The sequence below is a fragment of the Mizuhopecten yessoensis genome, unplaced genomic scaffold (genome assembly GCF_002113885.1).
Source record: "Mizuhopecten yessoensis strain PY_sf001 unplaced genomic scaffold, ASM211388v2 scaffold7907, whole genome shotgun sequence".
Lineage (NCBI taxonomy): Eukaryota > Metazoa > Mollusca > Bivalvia > Pectinida > Pectinidae > Mizuhopecten > Mizuhopecten yessoensis.
In genome coordinates this window covers 216,442-230,007 of record NW_018407282.1, presented here as the reverse complement: position 1 = coordinate 230,007, position 13,566 = coordinate 216,442, and the positions used below count along the sequence as shown (strand labels likewise).

Here is a 13,566-nt window from a genome sequence, read left to right as displayed (position 1 = left end):
CAAGTGGTAGTTATATTATAGACAAGTGGTAGTTATGGACAGGTGGGAGTTATAGACGAGTGGGAGTTATCGACAGGTGGTATTGATAGACAGGTGGTTGTTATAGACAAGTAGTAGTTATATTATAGACAAGTGGTATTTATAGACAGGTGGTTGTTATAGACAAGTAGTAGTTATATTAAAGACAAGTGGTAGTTATGGACAGGTGGTAGTTATAGACGAGTGGTAGTTATCGACAGGTGGTATTTATGGACAGGTGGTTGTTATAGACAAGTAGTAGTTATATTAGAGACAAGTGGTAGTTATGGACAGGTGGTAGTTATGGACAGGTGGTTGTTATAAGACAGGTGGTATTTATGGATAGGTGGTATATTTAGTCAGGTGGTATTGATAAACAGGCGGTAGTTATAGACAGGTGATAGTTCTGGACAGGTGGTAGTTTTTGACAGGTGGTATTTATAGACAGCAGGTAGCTATTGATGACAGGTCCTTAATACAGTCAGGTGCACATGGTAGTTATAGACAGCGGTGGTAGTTATAGACAGAGGTGGTAGCTATAGACAGAGGTGGTAGCTATAGACAGAGGTGGTAGTTATAGACAGAGGTGGTAGTTATAGACAGAGGTGGTAACTATAGACAGAGGTGGTAGTTATAGACAGAGGTGGTAGCTATAGACAGAGGTGGTAGCTATAGACAGGTGGCAGATGGATAGGCAGGTGAAAGCTTTACACCTATCGTAGATACTGACCAGAGATGGCGATATACAGACGATACTAATTTAGACACAGAGTAGTAAAAGAGAGATTGTAGTTATTTATACTGGTTATAGTGACATTTCGATTGGTGACAGCTACAAACAGAATGCACCAGTATTTACGACCAGTTTGTTTGTTCAAGTATACTGTTATGCAGTGATTCATATGATTACCATTTCTTATATTTTTTACCTGTAGAGCAATAGTCAAGTATTACGGGAAATCAAAGACAGACAAACCTTGTTTGTGGAGTCTGACAAGTTGGCAGGCGACTGTCCACTCGCCGGTATCCAGGCAGCCATCTTTGTTGAGGTCAGACAGGTCCCATACATCTACCAACTGTTCTGGAGATAACTCTGAAGACTTGAGAATCTGGCATGCATCGGCACCTATAGATAGAATTTTAAATTTCCTCATTTAACAAAGGTTAACTTTACAATGGAGAGTGATGGAATAAGTTGGTATGGTATTGTTTTACGGCCCATCTAAAATTCAAATCATTATGGCAGAAATGGAATAATTAATTAGTTTGTTATAACATCAAATTCTGTACTGAATGAAACTGTATAGATATTCTTGTACACTACTTATTTTTTTTATCAAATGTATGTCCCCTCTATTCCAGTTTCATCATTTTCTTTTCGAATTTCACTGACCTTCGAAAAAGCCCTTGCGGCTAGTGTCAAGACTTTGGAACACCCTGAGGTAAGCGTCCTTCTCCTTGTCCGACATGTGGGGGAGCTGTACCAGGGTAGAGGACTTGGGTTTGAGGTTATGGGGGAGGGCCTTTGGAATTTTCCTCCCCCGTAGAATACCACGTGTGAGATGCATCGCCAACACAAACTCATCCACATTGAGCACATTGTCATTTGTCACGTCAGCCAAGTTCCTGAAAAACACAAATTAAAAATTTGTCATCAGTATTCAGTAAAATTTTGACAAAATGCCCCTTGTTTCTTTTGTCACCTCATTCCAACATACTGTATTTCAAAATCGCTTTTTTTTCTATGATGCCAATGATGGCAGTATAATAAAGTTTCATAGTTTAACACATGTAATGAAAGTATATATAGTTTTAACTTGTGTTAAATCTCAACATTTACATGGAATTTGTAAATACTTTATTATATGTGGTTTCCTTTGGTTTAATTTTGCTTAACGTCCTATTAACAGCTAAGGTCATTTAAGGACGTGCCTCCATGTGTGTAGTGTATCCATCCTTGCATGTGTGTATGCAGGAGACAGGGTATGTTGGTGTGCTTGCCTCCTTGTGATTGTGCAGATCTGATGCCGACTTCATAGTGCTATCTCACTGAAATACCATGTCGAAGGCACCTAGCACAGCATTCCACCCGGTCACATTATACTGACAACGGGTTAACCAGTTGTTGACATTCCCCTAAATGCTGAACGTTAACAGGAAATAACAACTACCATTTTTAAGGATTTAGACATGTCCCGGCCTGGGAACAGAACCCATTGTGTTCCTCACCTGGGCGAACGCTCAATATTAAAGCCAAAAAATTTAGGTGTTGCCAAGGAAGGCGCTAGGAAGTAAAAGGTAGTTAGAAGTAGAAAGAAAGATAAAGATCTCAAATATTGTAATGGGTGCAGCAGATTTATTTTGGTTGCTTTTGTGTCCCCAAATTTAGGACACCAAAGCAAATCCCCAATTCTGCAGGGGGTTTCGACATTAGTCGTCTCCTACAATACATGGAGTGGGTAACAGCAGGTGTATTCGTTTCCTGTTCCACGACCTGTAGGGGTGTTATTACAAGTGTAAAACAATAAAACCCTCATTATAATGCTGTCATGCTGGCAGTATAAGTGTATTATACCACAAATTCCTGTATAAACGTTGAGATTAAATACAAAATATAGGTTCCAACCTAATAATCATGCAACTACATGTACCACTGAGAGTTCTGCCTAGTGTATGCTGATAATTGGCAGTGACACATGAAAACCTGAAAAGTGTATTTCTGGCATCACAGTTTCTCATATATGAAATTCATACAGCCATAATTGTAACTTTTAGATATTACATAAAAAATATTTAAGATTCCTGCAATTTTTTAAAAATTTAATGCCGTTATCAAACATTTTGCAAAGTTTCTCAACAAGAATTACACACTTAACCCTTTCACCCCTATGTAGCTTTAATAGACTCTACCATGCATTGATCTGAATAAGTCCATTATGGTCTACAGTGGTGAAAGCGTTAATTAAAGGATTCTTTATTACTTGAAAAATATATACTGAAATTGCTAATTTGTGCATGGTTATCATTGATTGGTTTCAAGTAATTTAGACAAAGGTACATAAGCATTAGTTATTTGACACAAAAAAATAATATTTAATTGCTTTATAACTTATTAAAAAAAAACTTCATTGTCTCATATGCTTAAATCATCCCGAAATATCATAAAAGATATTCTTTAGAAGATACGATATATTGATTCATCAAAAGGTTTGACAGTATATATGTTTAAATTAACCTCAAACTTGGCATAATCTTTAGTCCAGTGAAATTTTCTCGGGATATTGGACTAAGAAAACTAAGAGTTATTTCCCCTGGTCCACAAAAAAATCTTTAAAAATTGGCACTTTGTATGAAATGCACCCAAGATCAAGTTGATAACAACAAGAAAATATTAAGTTACACAGACATTCCTGAGAAGGTGTCTATTGCTTCATATACAAATTTAAATGACTTTAAGTTTTTAAAAAATCTCATATGCATAACAAATTTAGACAATCACTAAAACTAACTTGATGGAAGACTGGGTTTGATTCATCTGCATTGCAAAAGAACATTTGTGACTTTATAATTAATTCACCAAATTGATTTCTGAGTGGATGTTATTTTAAGATTCAATCAAAAAAATATTTTGAACTTTTAAGATTTCAATACAAGATATATATTTCATTACAAATCTGATCGCAGTTTACTGATAAAATCAAAACCAACATTCTTGTTATAAAAATAAATTGAATGGCTTGTAATTATGACATAACTTGTATTAAAATGCTAAAGCACATAAATAAGGTTGACTGTATGGAAAAATGCACAACACATTTAAATACTTAAATTTACAATTCAGAAATTCAATGCTCAATAAATTTTATACAACATTTAAATTCACAGAAATCTGAATCCAATGAATGAAGCTTATGCACAGGTGTTTACATCAAAACAATGTTTATCTTTCCCATCAATAAAACCTGTTTGTTTACACCTGTAGTATCAGGTTGCTCAATTGGTCAAAGTTTTGGTCAAGAGTTTGGAGGTCCTGGGATCGAATCCCAGTCTGGACCCATTTTTCTTTCTATTATAGTGGTGTTTGTGACCAACCCTTGTTTCAAGCAGTGTGTTCACTTGGCAAGGGGATACCCGAACCTTCAATCTAAAACAATGTTGTCTACACAGGAGAAGACTTAGACAAAGGTTTGAGATACTGGTTATAGTCTGCAGCAGGACCAGGCTAGTAGCTATCGTGACCAGGTAGCTCAGATTTTTTAGAGAATTTGTCTAGAGATTGGACATTTTGGTTTGAATCCATTTGCTCTTTTTCCTGTTTCACATTAACACATTCTTACCCACTCCTTGCACGAAAACCGGTTTGTTTATATAAATGTAGCAGTTTAACCTATCTGACACTTAAACCAGTTTGTTTTTAAATCAAGATCTCAGCAGAAATTTCAAAGGTAAAATATGATATCATGAGAAAATATGAATGTACACATACATTCATTGACTTCAGATCATTATAACCACGGTTACAGCCAAAACAGTTTGTAATATATAAACCCAAGAAACCCACTGAATGAAACTTTAATGAACTTGAATTTTGTATTATATTGCTATAGTCAAAGAGGTTATATACCAGGGGGCAATGCACTCCAAAGGTAATCCATGATACAAAACAGTTACCAGTTTTTCAAGTTGCCTAAGATTTACAGAATGCATTCCACTGCATCTCTAGCGTTTCAACATCCCACTTATAGTTATCCTTTTAAAAAATATGAAATATTAACAAACAAAAAAACTTTATTTTGATTCCTATATTGTGCACTATATTTGTACTTTTAAAATATCAAAATTTTAAAATATCACAATACATATTTTGAAATGAACATTTGATGGAAAAATGATACAACAGTAGACTTTATGTTATAAAGTAACACATGACGAAGTGTCACCACTGTTTATCACACAAGGGGGTAGTGTTCCTTGCTGACCCATGCAGTGTATCCTGTTATCATATTAAGCTTTATGTGTGTAGATATAGGTGAAATTGAACGATTATATTGTGTACCAAGTTCAGATTGATGTGTAAATTCATATCACTGGACTAACTGTCAGAATGAAAAAAATCGACACCTCAGTTCTTTTGGTGCAAATGAACAATGCACAATATTGTTCTATTATATTTCATATTTTGTGTTATGAAAAAAAAAATCAAAAATGTTCTTGCAATCTTTAGTGCATATCAATTGAAAATATGTCACATAGGATCTGTTTCAGTCTGTGCCTGGCAGGCCTGAGAAATATAACACTTAAGGACCCTTATCAAGTTGTAACAGAAAATAACGGCATCAAATTCTATCAAGATAGAATGGGAACGGAAACAAAACAGAGCCAAGTCTTACTCCTCTACATAACCAAAATGGACCAATCCTATTTAACGAAAATATGTGACATTTTTTATTTAGGTACACAAGCTAGGACTACTTGTTGAAAACGAATTATCCAGTGCATAATTTTTTAATGGACAAAAGTCACATTTCATTTTTTCAATTAACCTGAACAAGTTTATGATGCGTTAAGAACGACTTACCTGGGATGACACACCTGGAGTTTAGAATACCTATTATTTGAGCTTTGCAGTTTAACTAGCCCTAGTTCATGTAATTACTGTGCCTAAAAACCTCGACTTCATCAAGTACAATATAATAAAATTAATTGTGCACATGAATATATTCCACCATAGTGGTTTGAAAATAGCAGGAACACATAGTCTCAGTGTATTGTTTCTTTTCCATTGTAGTATTTGTTTCTGTGTTTGAATGCCCCTGAATAACATTATTATATATTCAACATATCAGACATGGCATTTGATAACCACAAAAAAGGAATTACTATATTTCCTAAACCCACAGACCTAATTAATATGTAAATTGTCTACATACCTAGACTCTATGCAAATTAGTCTGTTAGCAGGCTATATCTGTACGTTATAAATAGTGTGTACTAAATCTCAGTTGACACATATGTATTTCCCTTATATAACAAGTTATCTCAATTATTAGGTGTTTTTTCTGCATTCCAAAACCTGATTTTAACACACTTTTGCCAGTTATCTCCCTTGTATGGTTAACCATCTCCCATAGATATTAAGACACTCTCATATTTCAGATTTATCTCCCCTTGTTATCGCTGATGGTATAATCAAAGTTCATGAAGGTCAAGATCAATAATTTCTAAGGGAGCTTCCCTAGGTTGTAAATGATCTTCAATAACTTGCAAAGAATAAATTATCTCCCTTAGATTGTAAGTAATTGTCATCATATGTTAAATCATCTCCTTAATATTTAGATTTTATTAATTCCCTCAAATTTCAAATTGTCTCCCTTAGATTATAAGTATTTCTCCTTATATCATTCATCATCTGCTTTATATGTTGAACTATCTTACTAGATTGAGATTTATCCTCTTATATTGCCAGTTATCTCCCTTTGATTCTCACTGAATTCCCTTATCAGAGATTGTAAAGTAAATCTGTAATAGATGATAACCTATCTCTCTGAAGTAGTCTATATCCCTTAGATCCTTTTTCAAGTTTTCTTTATATGATAAAATATCTACCTTGGACTTCTGAAATAAGTCACCTCCATTATACAGCACATCACCTACCTGAGATTATATTTCATCTCCCTTAAAAGAAAAATTCTGTCCCATTTCATGTTTATAACCTGCCTTATATGGTCAATTTATCTACCTTAGATTATATTTTATCTTCCATATATGGTAAAGTATCTACTTGAGATTGCAAGTTTTCCCCTTTATATTTTCATGGAATTTCTTTAAATTGTAAGGTGTTATGTTAATCGATGGTAAGTTATCTCTCTCAGTTTTAAAATGGTCTTTTCAGATTGTAAATAATCTCCCTAGGATAGTATTTTTGTTAAGTAATCTACTATTGTAAATGATCTACTTAAGATTTTGAATGATCTGCCTTAGATTGTAAGTTATCTCCCTTAGACAATTTGTCCATCTCTTTTCATTTCCTGAAAGGATATTGACATCTAGGAGGATGGGGAGGGGAGGGCAGGGGCCGTAGAAAGGAAAAAGTAGTACCTTACATGGACAGATCCAAGCTTATTCCAAGGCAAAAGTATGATTCTTTAAAGTAGCTACAATACAATCAAGTAACCTATTTTATGCCAATCATTATGAACTTCTTAACCCATATACTCTTGACACAAATAATTTAATGTCAACTTAGCAAATTGCAAACATATACAATTCCTTTTCACATACAAGTTTAACAACTCACATAACCTATAATTATCTTCAGCTTGTTAACACCGTAGAGTTTCACACAGAACCACCCGTCACTTTACAAATGTTACATACAATATGTCTTGACCTAGTCTGCCTTTTTGTCGACTCAGACTTGACAAAAATGTCTCAAAAATTTGCGAGATCATTTCCAACAATACAAGACTGTTTTTTGTTTGCTACCTTTCGTGCCGGAGAAGGATTAGGGCAACAGTTTGAAAATCAATTATTTGGACCCAAAAACACATCACTTCGTAGCAACAAAAGCTACGGGATTAGATGAAAGCCGATAACGTACTTTGTGTGTAATAAATATACCCAGGTATGTGTTGTGAATACATTGAAGACTTACATTACGATTTTTACAGACAGCAGTCTCCTCTATGTATTCATAAATAAAAAAAACAAATAGGTATATTGAACATTTCTACTTTTTAAAGCTGTTTTTTATATCACAATAGTTTAAAACACACATTTAACTTCTCAATCGTCAATGAAATATTCATAAAAAATTGACATAAATGCTTCTCTCAGAATTTTTCAGTATTTTGTTATAATGCAATGATGTGAGATTTGAATATGATATAATAAATTTTGTGATTAAAACGTATGTACCGGTAATGATAATAAAAATCATCACCTATCAACTGAATTTCTTGTTGAAACCACGCACAATATATCTGTAATGTTATGAAAACTTTGACAAAACAAACTTGAACCCTCTCACTTAACCATAATGCCTGTATAGGGATCTTTAGTGACCATTCTAAGACAATTTCTAAACAAATGCCTTGGTTGAAGGCAAGCGCCCAGGGAGCTGGTCAATGGGTGGATAAATGTTTACCTAAGTATAGGAAGTTTCAGCTTACACAAGGCCATTGATCCCCTAGGGATTTCTATAGCAGGCTTGAGGTGAAACTGACACTGTTTAAATACTTATCAATATCAGACCGAGGAAGGAGGACATCTTAAAAGTGGGGTTTTAAATCCCTTAGAAAACAATGAAAATTTTAACTGACAGAAACTGAAANACACCTATAATAACACTATTTGTTATATTATTCTTGAGTATGCTGTATGTAATTTAGTCGCCTTATGTTTTATTTGATTAGAAAAATACAGGAAGTATATAAAAACAATTAAAAGAAAATTAACGACCATCATAAATGCTGCATAAAAGCGAAGGATTAGCTCAGAAATGAAAATTATCAGAACAAATTTTGGTTCAGTATTAATATATAGTGCTGAGAGCTATATATTATGAAATAGTAATTACCTATATAATATAATACTTGGTTACTTGAAAGCTGATGATACATACAAAATATCCGCCCATTATTTACTAAGTCGTACAGAAGATTGAAGTATACCACCCCTTGTAGATGAGACACGGTTAGCACAAAGTTGTGTTACTAGTCTGAGGGGCTAATCAGACAGGTAGAGTGATAATGTTTCATTTACCCTGGTAGCCCATTAAATATCTAGGTGTGAAACTTTGTAAGCTTCATACAGTTTTCAAAATTTCCTTCATTTTTTTTCTTAAATCATTCAATATTTCTTTAAACTAATGGCATTTTCACATTTTCAGTTATTCTTAATCTTATCAAGCATGACCCAGGAAGTTTGATAAAATATATACCGGTAACTAGATATTGTTAAGGTATTAGTACAACATGTGTGCCAAGTGGTACAAGGAAATACAGGACATCAAAGCATTTATCTACAGGGACTGTCAAATGCATAACCCTTTCACCCCTATGTTACTTTAGTAGACTGTACCATGCATGATCTGGAAAAGTCCATTATGGTCTACAGTGGTAAAAGGAATACACAATAGGAAGTCTGGAACTACTCTTGACAAAATCAAAATACACTACTGTAGATTAAATTAAAGTCAACAGGAAATAAACTTTTCTTTCAGGTGTCCAGAAACATTATACTGGCAAGTACAGATGAACTGAAATAAGGGAATATTGAAACTAACCATTTCAGACTCACTTAAATATATATATATATAGACATATTTCTTATCTATTGGCCTTAATGTAATCAAGAGCCTACCTTACCCTAATATTGTCTATATTCTAAAATTTCAGGTAATAAATTTTGATAAATTTGTGCCAGTTTTAGAATTGTATTCAAATGTAGTCTTGCTGAAGCCAGAATGCTTTGAATAGTCTTTTATGGAATAGAAGCAATGTATTATCTTCTTATATTATTTGTTAGACATTAAAATATCTATACTTCAAAAGTACAGCACGTTATTTCACTGATAATGAAAGATTTTCACCAATTTAAAGGTGATAATTTCTCATCAATTTTAATGGTTGACGATGGTTGACCTTAGATCTCAAATTGTGACATTGACCTTTTGAACAGGAATAACAAAACAGTAAACCACTACCTAAAGATGATACATCTGTAGATATCTGTCGACACAATATATATGTATCTTCAGCAGATCACAGTTGCAAACTGTGACTCATTAATGATACCAAGGAGAGTTTGAAATAAGATCTCTGTCTTCATGCAGGCAGCCTTGAGTACAGATTGACAAATTGTGAGTCATATTTCGTAATTAGACTACAACATTTTTGCAGGACACGAAATGGAATGTCAATGCAGATTTCCATTTCAGTGTTTAAACACTTACATTTCTTCTAGAAAAGAAAGAAGAAATCATATTGGAATTGATTGTCACATTACATCACATTTCCAGGGATATGGACGACCCGGCCTTGGAAATCACTCACTATAACATGCATTAAGCTATCCTGACATTGTACATCTGTCATAGAATCCAGGTAGTCAGGTCAAAAGTGGGGGGAAACAATATGTCAGCTAGCTAGCATTATACAGCCATCACACCGGACTGGCATCCCTACGGCGTCCCTACGGCGACCCAGGACGTGGAAGGGACGCCATGGACGCCGTAGGGTCGTGGTGAGAACGCATCAAGACGCCGTGGGGACCCCAAGGAGGCCGAAGGTCGCAGAGCGACGGCGTTTACTTTGGACATGTTCAAAGTAAACGCCGAGGTTCGGCGTCCTGAGTGCGTCCTGGCTCAGGACGCCGTGGGATCGCCCTGAGGTCGCCATGGTCGCCGTAGTATCGCAGTAGGAACCTGAACAACGCCAAAGGATCGGGGGAACCAATGGCGACCTTACTGCGTCCTTACCACGTCTATGGGGTTCTTACCACGACCCCATCACGTCTATGGCGTCCTTACCGCGATGTCAGGGCGGATATTTCGGGATTTGAGCTATTGTCCGCGACCTTACAACGTTCTCAATGCGTCTCTGCGGCGTTAATGGTGTTTCTACGGGGTGCCTACTACGACTATTGCGTTTCTACGGAGTTTGCACTGCGTTCCTAGCGCGTTCCTACTGTTCGCCCTCGAAGAGCTATAAAACCCAATATTTCATCCTATCTTTATCAGTGTATTTCTCGTACTCACCANAACAGTGGAGTTTTATACTCGCAGCGAGGACGCCGTTGGGTCGCCCTGCAGTCGCCGTGGGAACGCCATGCACGCGGTAAGGTCGTGGTAGAAACGCTAAGAACGCAGTGGGGTCGCAGTGGGGTCGCCGCTGATCGCCGTATGGACGCCGCAGTGACGCCGTGTAAACTCAATAGAAACTCCAAGGACGCAGTAAGAACGCGGTAAGGTCGTGTTGGGAACGCCGTGTACATACACAGATCGCAGAGCACAGAACTCCGGTGTGACGGCTGACTCGAAATCTGGATTTATTTTAGAAAAATCATTGGCGTTCTCAATGCGACCATCGGCGTTCTCCAAAATATGACAGTATAGGACGCGGTAAGGACGCCAGTCTGGTGTGACGGCAGTATTACACAAGTTTAAAACATGAATCCGTACTAAAATTGAAATGAATACAAAATCTTAAATGACATAGTTAAGGGACAAAATTCACCCAAACAGGACACATTTAAAATAGAAATATTAAGGTTCAAATTGTTGCTTTACATTTTTAACAAGAATGACTGCAGCAATGCAAAGCAGATCATCAAATAAACAGAATAGATATTTTAATTTCTATGATTCTCGTTCCAAACATCTATAGGCGGCAGATAATTTATCCCAGGGTCAAACGCCCTCTTATAAAATATTCCGGAGGTAACATTTCTAGGCCTTTGAGATATATACAAATCAAATCAGAAATCTTGCTGGTTTTTATTGGACAGACAAAATGTTAAGTGTATCAGTATAGAATGCAATATACTACAGAACTCAACCCCATTTCATGATCAAATTTCTATCTAAAACCTGTTTCCCGATTGACTTACTATCAAGTTTCTTCAATAATGAAATAAACTAGAACACTTTTACCCACCACAGAAATCTTCGGGTCAAGCACTTTTATATAGCACTCCCTATATAAACCTGACTGAATATTCACCATGAACAGTTAAACAAACTTATAGCACACCCCTGGGCACAAAGGTATACAAGTTTTTGCCATAATATTGCGATTGTGTATTATATCTTTATCATCTACGGTACTCCATACTTTATACAATTAAACAGTTACTGGGGACAACTGGAATGGATTTAGGGGTTATATTGTGGCATGGGTGTGTTGTTGGTGTGAGCTTGTGTGTGTGTTTTTGAAAGGTAGGGAGGGGAAAATTAACTGTTTTGTGAAGGTCTGAGGTTAGAAAGATGACTTTCATGATGATCAGCATTAGAGATATTAGTATTTGATAGATATTTACAATGTATCAGCTATATACTAAGTTGACAGAGTTTCTCTTCCGCATTTTAACCTTCATTGACAGGTTATAAACACTAGAAAGGTATTCACAATTCAGAGGTTGCTGTTATTAACAGGTATTAAATGTATACTGAGGGAATAAAGTATGTGTTTGAACCTCTACAAACAGGATACTCCCTTAACTGATGCGACCTTTATCAACACGTAACAGACATATACTTATATAAGTATAGAGGTGATCATGGACAGACATTTTCCACAGAGGTGACCTCTATAATCAGGTCTTTAGATTAATGGGTGACCTCTATAGACAGGTATATGTTATATTTATAGATGTGAGCTATACAGAGGTGACCTGTATAGAGAGGTTTAAGTTATGTGTAATATTTATAGATGGTTACTACACTGAGGTGACCCTTATAAACAGGTAAATGTTATGTTACATTTATAGATGGTTGCCAAACAGAGATGACCTTTATAGCAAGGTGTTTCTATAATAGGTGAGCTTTACACAGAGATATGTAGTATGTGATATTCATAGATGTTTGCTCTACAGAGGTGGCCTTTATAGACAGGTATGTGATATATATATGTATGCAACATTTAGACAATTTTTTAATATAATAATTGGGTTACCTTTATATATACAGATATTCATAATATACAGGTTGACTACATAGTAATTTATCTATATGTATATAGAGGTATGAAAAACTACCTAGGAGTAATTTGTACCCCATCAACTTTTCTACATGTACCTCATATATCAAACTCATACACCACTTATGCCTATCGGTCACAGAAAATTTTAAGTCATATATACCCAATAAACTTCCCTACCTCATATCGCATCCATCAAATTCACTGAACACGAATACACCTTCAGGTCAAAAAATATTGACAGTTATATACATGTCTCTAAACATGTCCCCTCATATGAGATACCCAGGTATCATAAAGTGATAATAAACACTATAAAATCGTAGTTTGAGAGTATGAGTATGTTTTTATGTTTTAACCTAAAAACTTTCTTACTTGAATTTTTATACTATGATAATGTATCATAAAATCTATCATATGAAAGTTTCGGGGCATTTAAAATTTGTTTTTACGATTTAACAAATAGTTGTCTCCATTTATGTCAATTAAGATAGAATATGGAGACGTCACCACGGTAACACAAGACCATATCAAACAGTTTAAATGTACTGGTAACTATGTGTGATCTTAGATATCAACAACTGATCTTTAGCAAAAAGGGTTCAATTTTAGTGAAAACATTCAGATTCTTGTAGATTTTTTTGTTATTGAAAATATTTAAATATTATATAATCCTGAAAAAATCTCAAGCAATGGGACCTCTTGAATGTGGACTAAAATTTTAAATTGTCTTGAACTCAATACAAACTATATATATACGCTATACACTGCAATAATGCCTTTTGAGATGGCCCCTTCCATATCGTTAAGCCAAGTGTTCTACCTGTTGAATAGGTGGAAGTTACCTGTT

General features: G+C 35.2%; 1 protein-coding gene across 1 annotated transcript in view; it reads right to left on the bottom strand.

Annotated features, from left to right (window-relative positions):
* Window positions 1-13,566, bottom strand: part of LOC110454566 (titin-like) — a 158,651-nt gene that overhangs the window by 97,500 nt on the left and 47,585 nt on the right. Inside the window, exons 4-5 of the mRNA XM_021504139.1 lie at window positions 1,412-1,644; window positions 995-1,144 (exon numbers count right to left, since the gene is read on the bottom strand). Coding sequence (XP_021359814.1) covers window positions 995-1,144; window positions 1,412-1,644 — 383 coding nt within the window. The remainder of the gene's footprint in view (window positions 1-994; window positions 1,145-1,411; window positions 1,645-13,566) is intronic.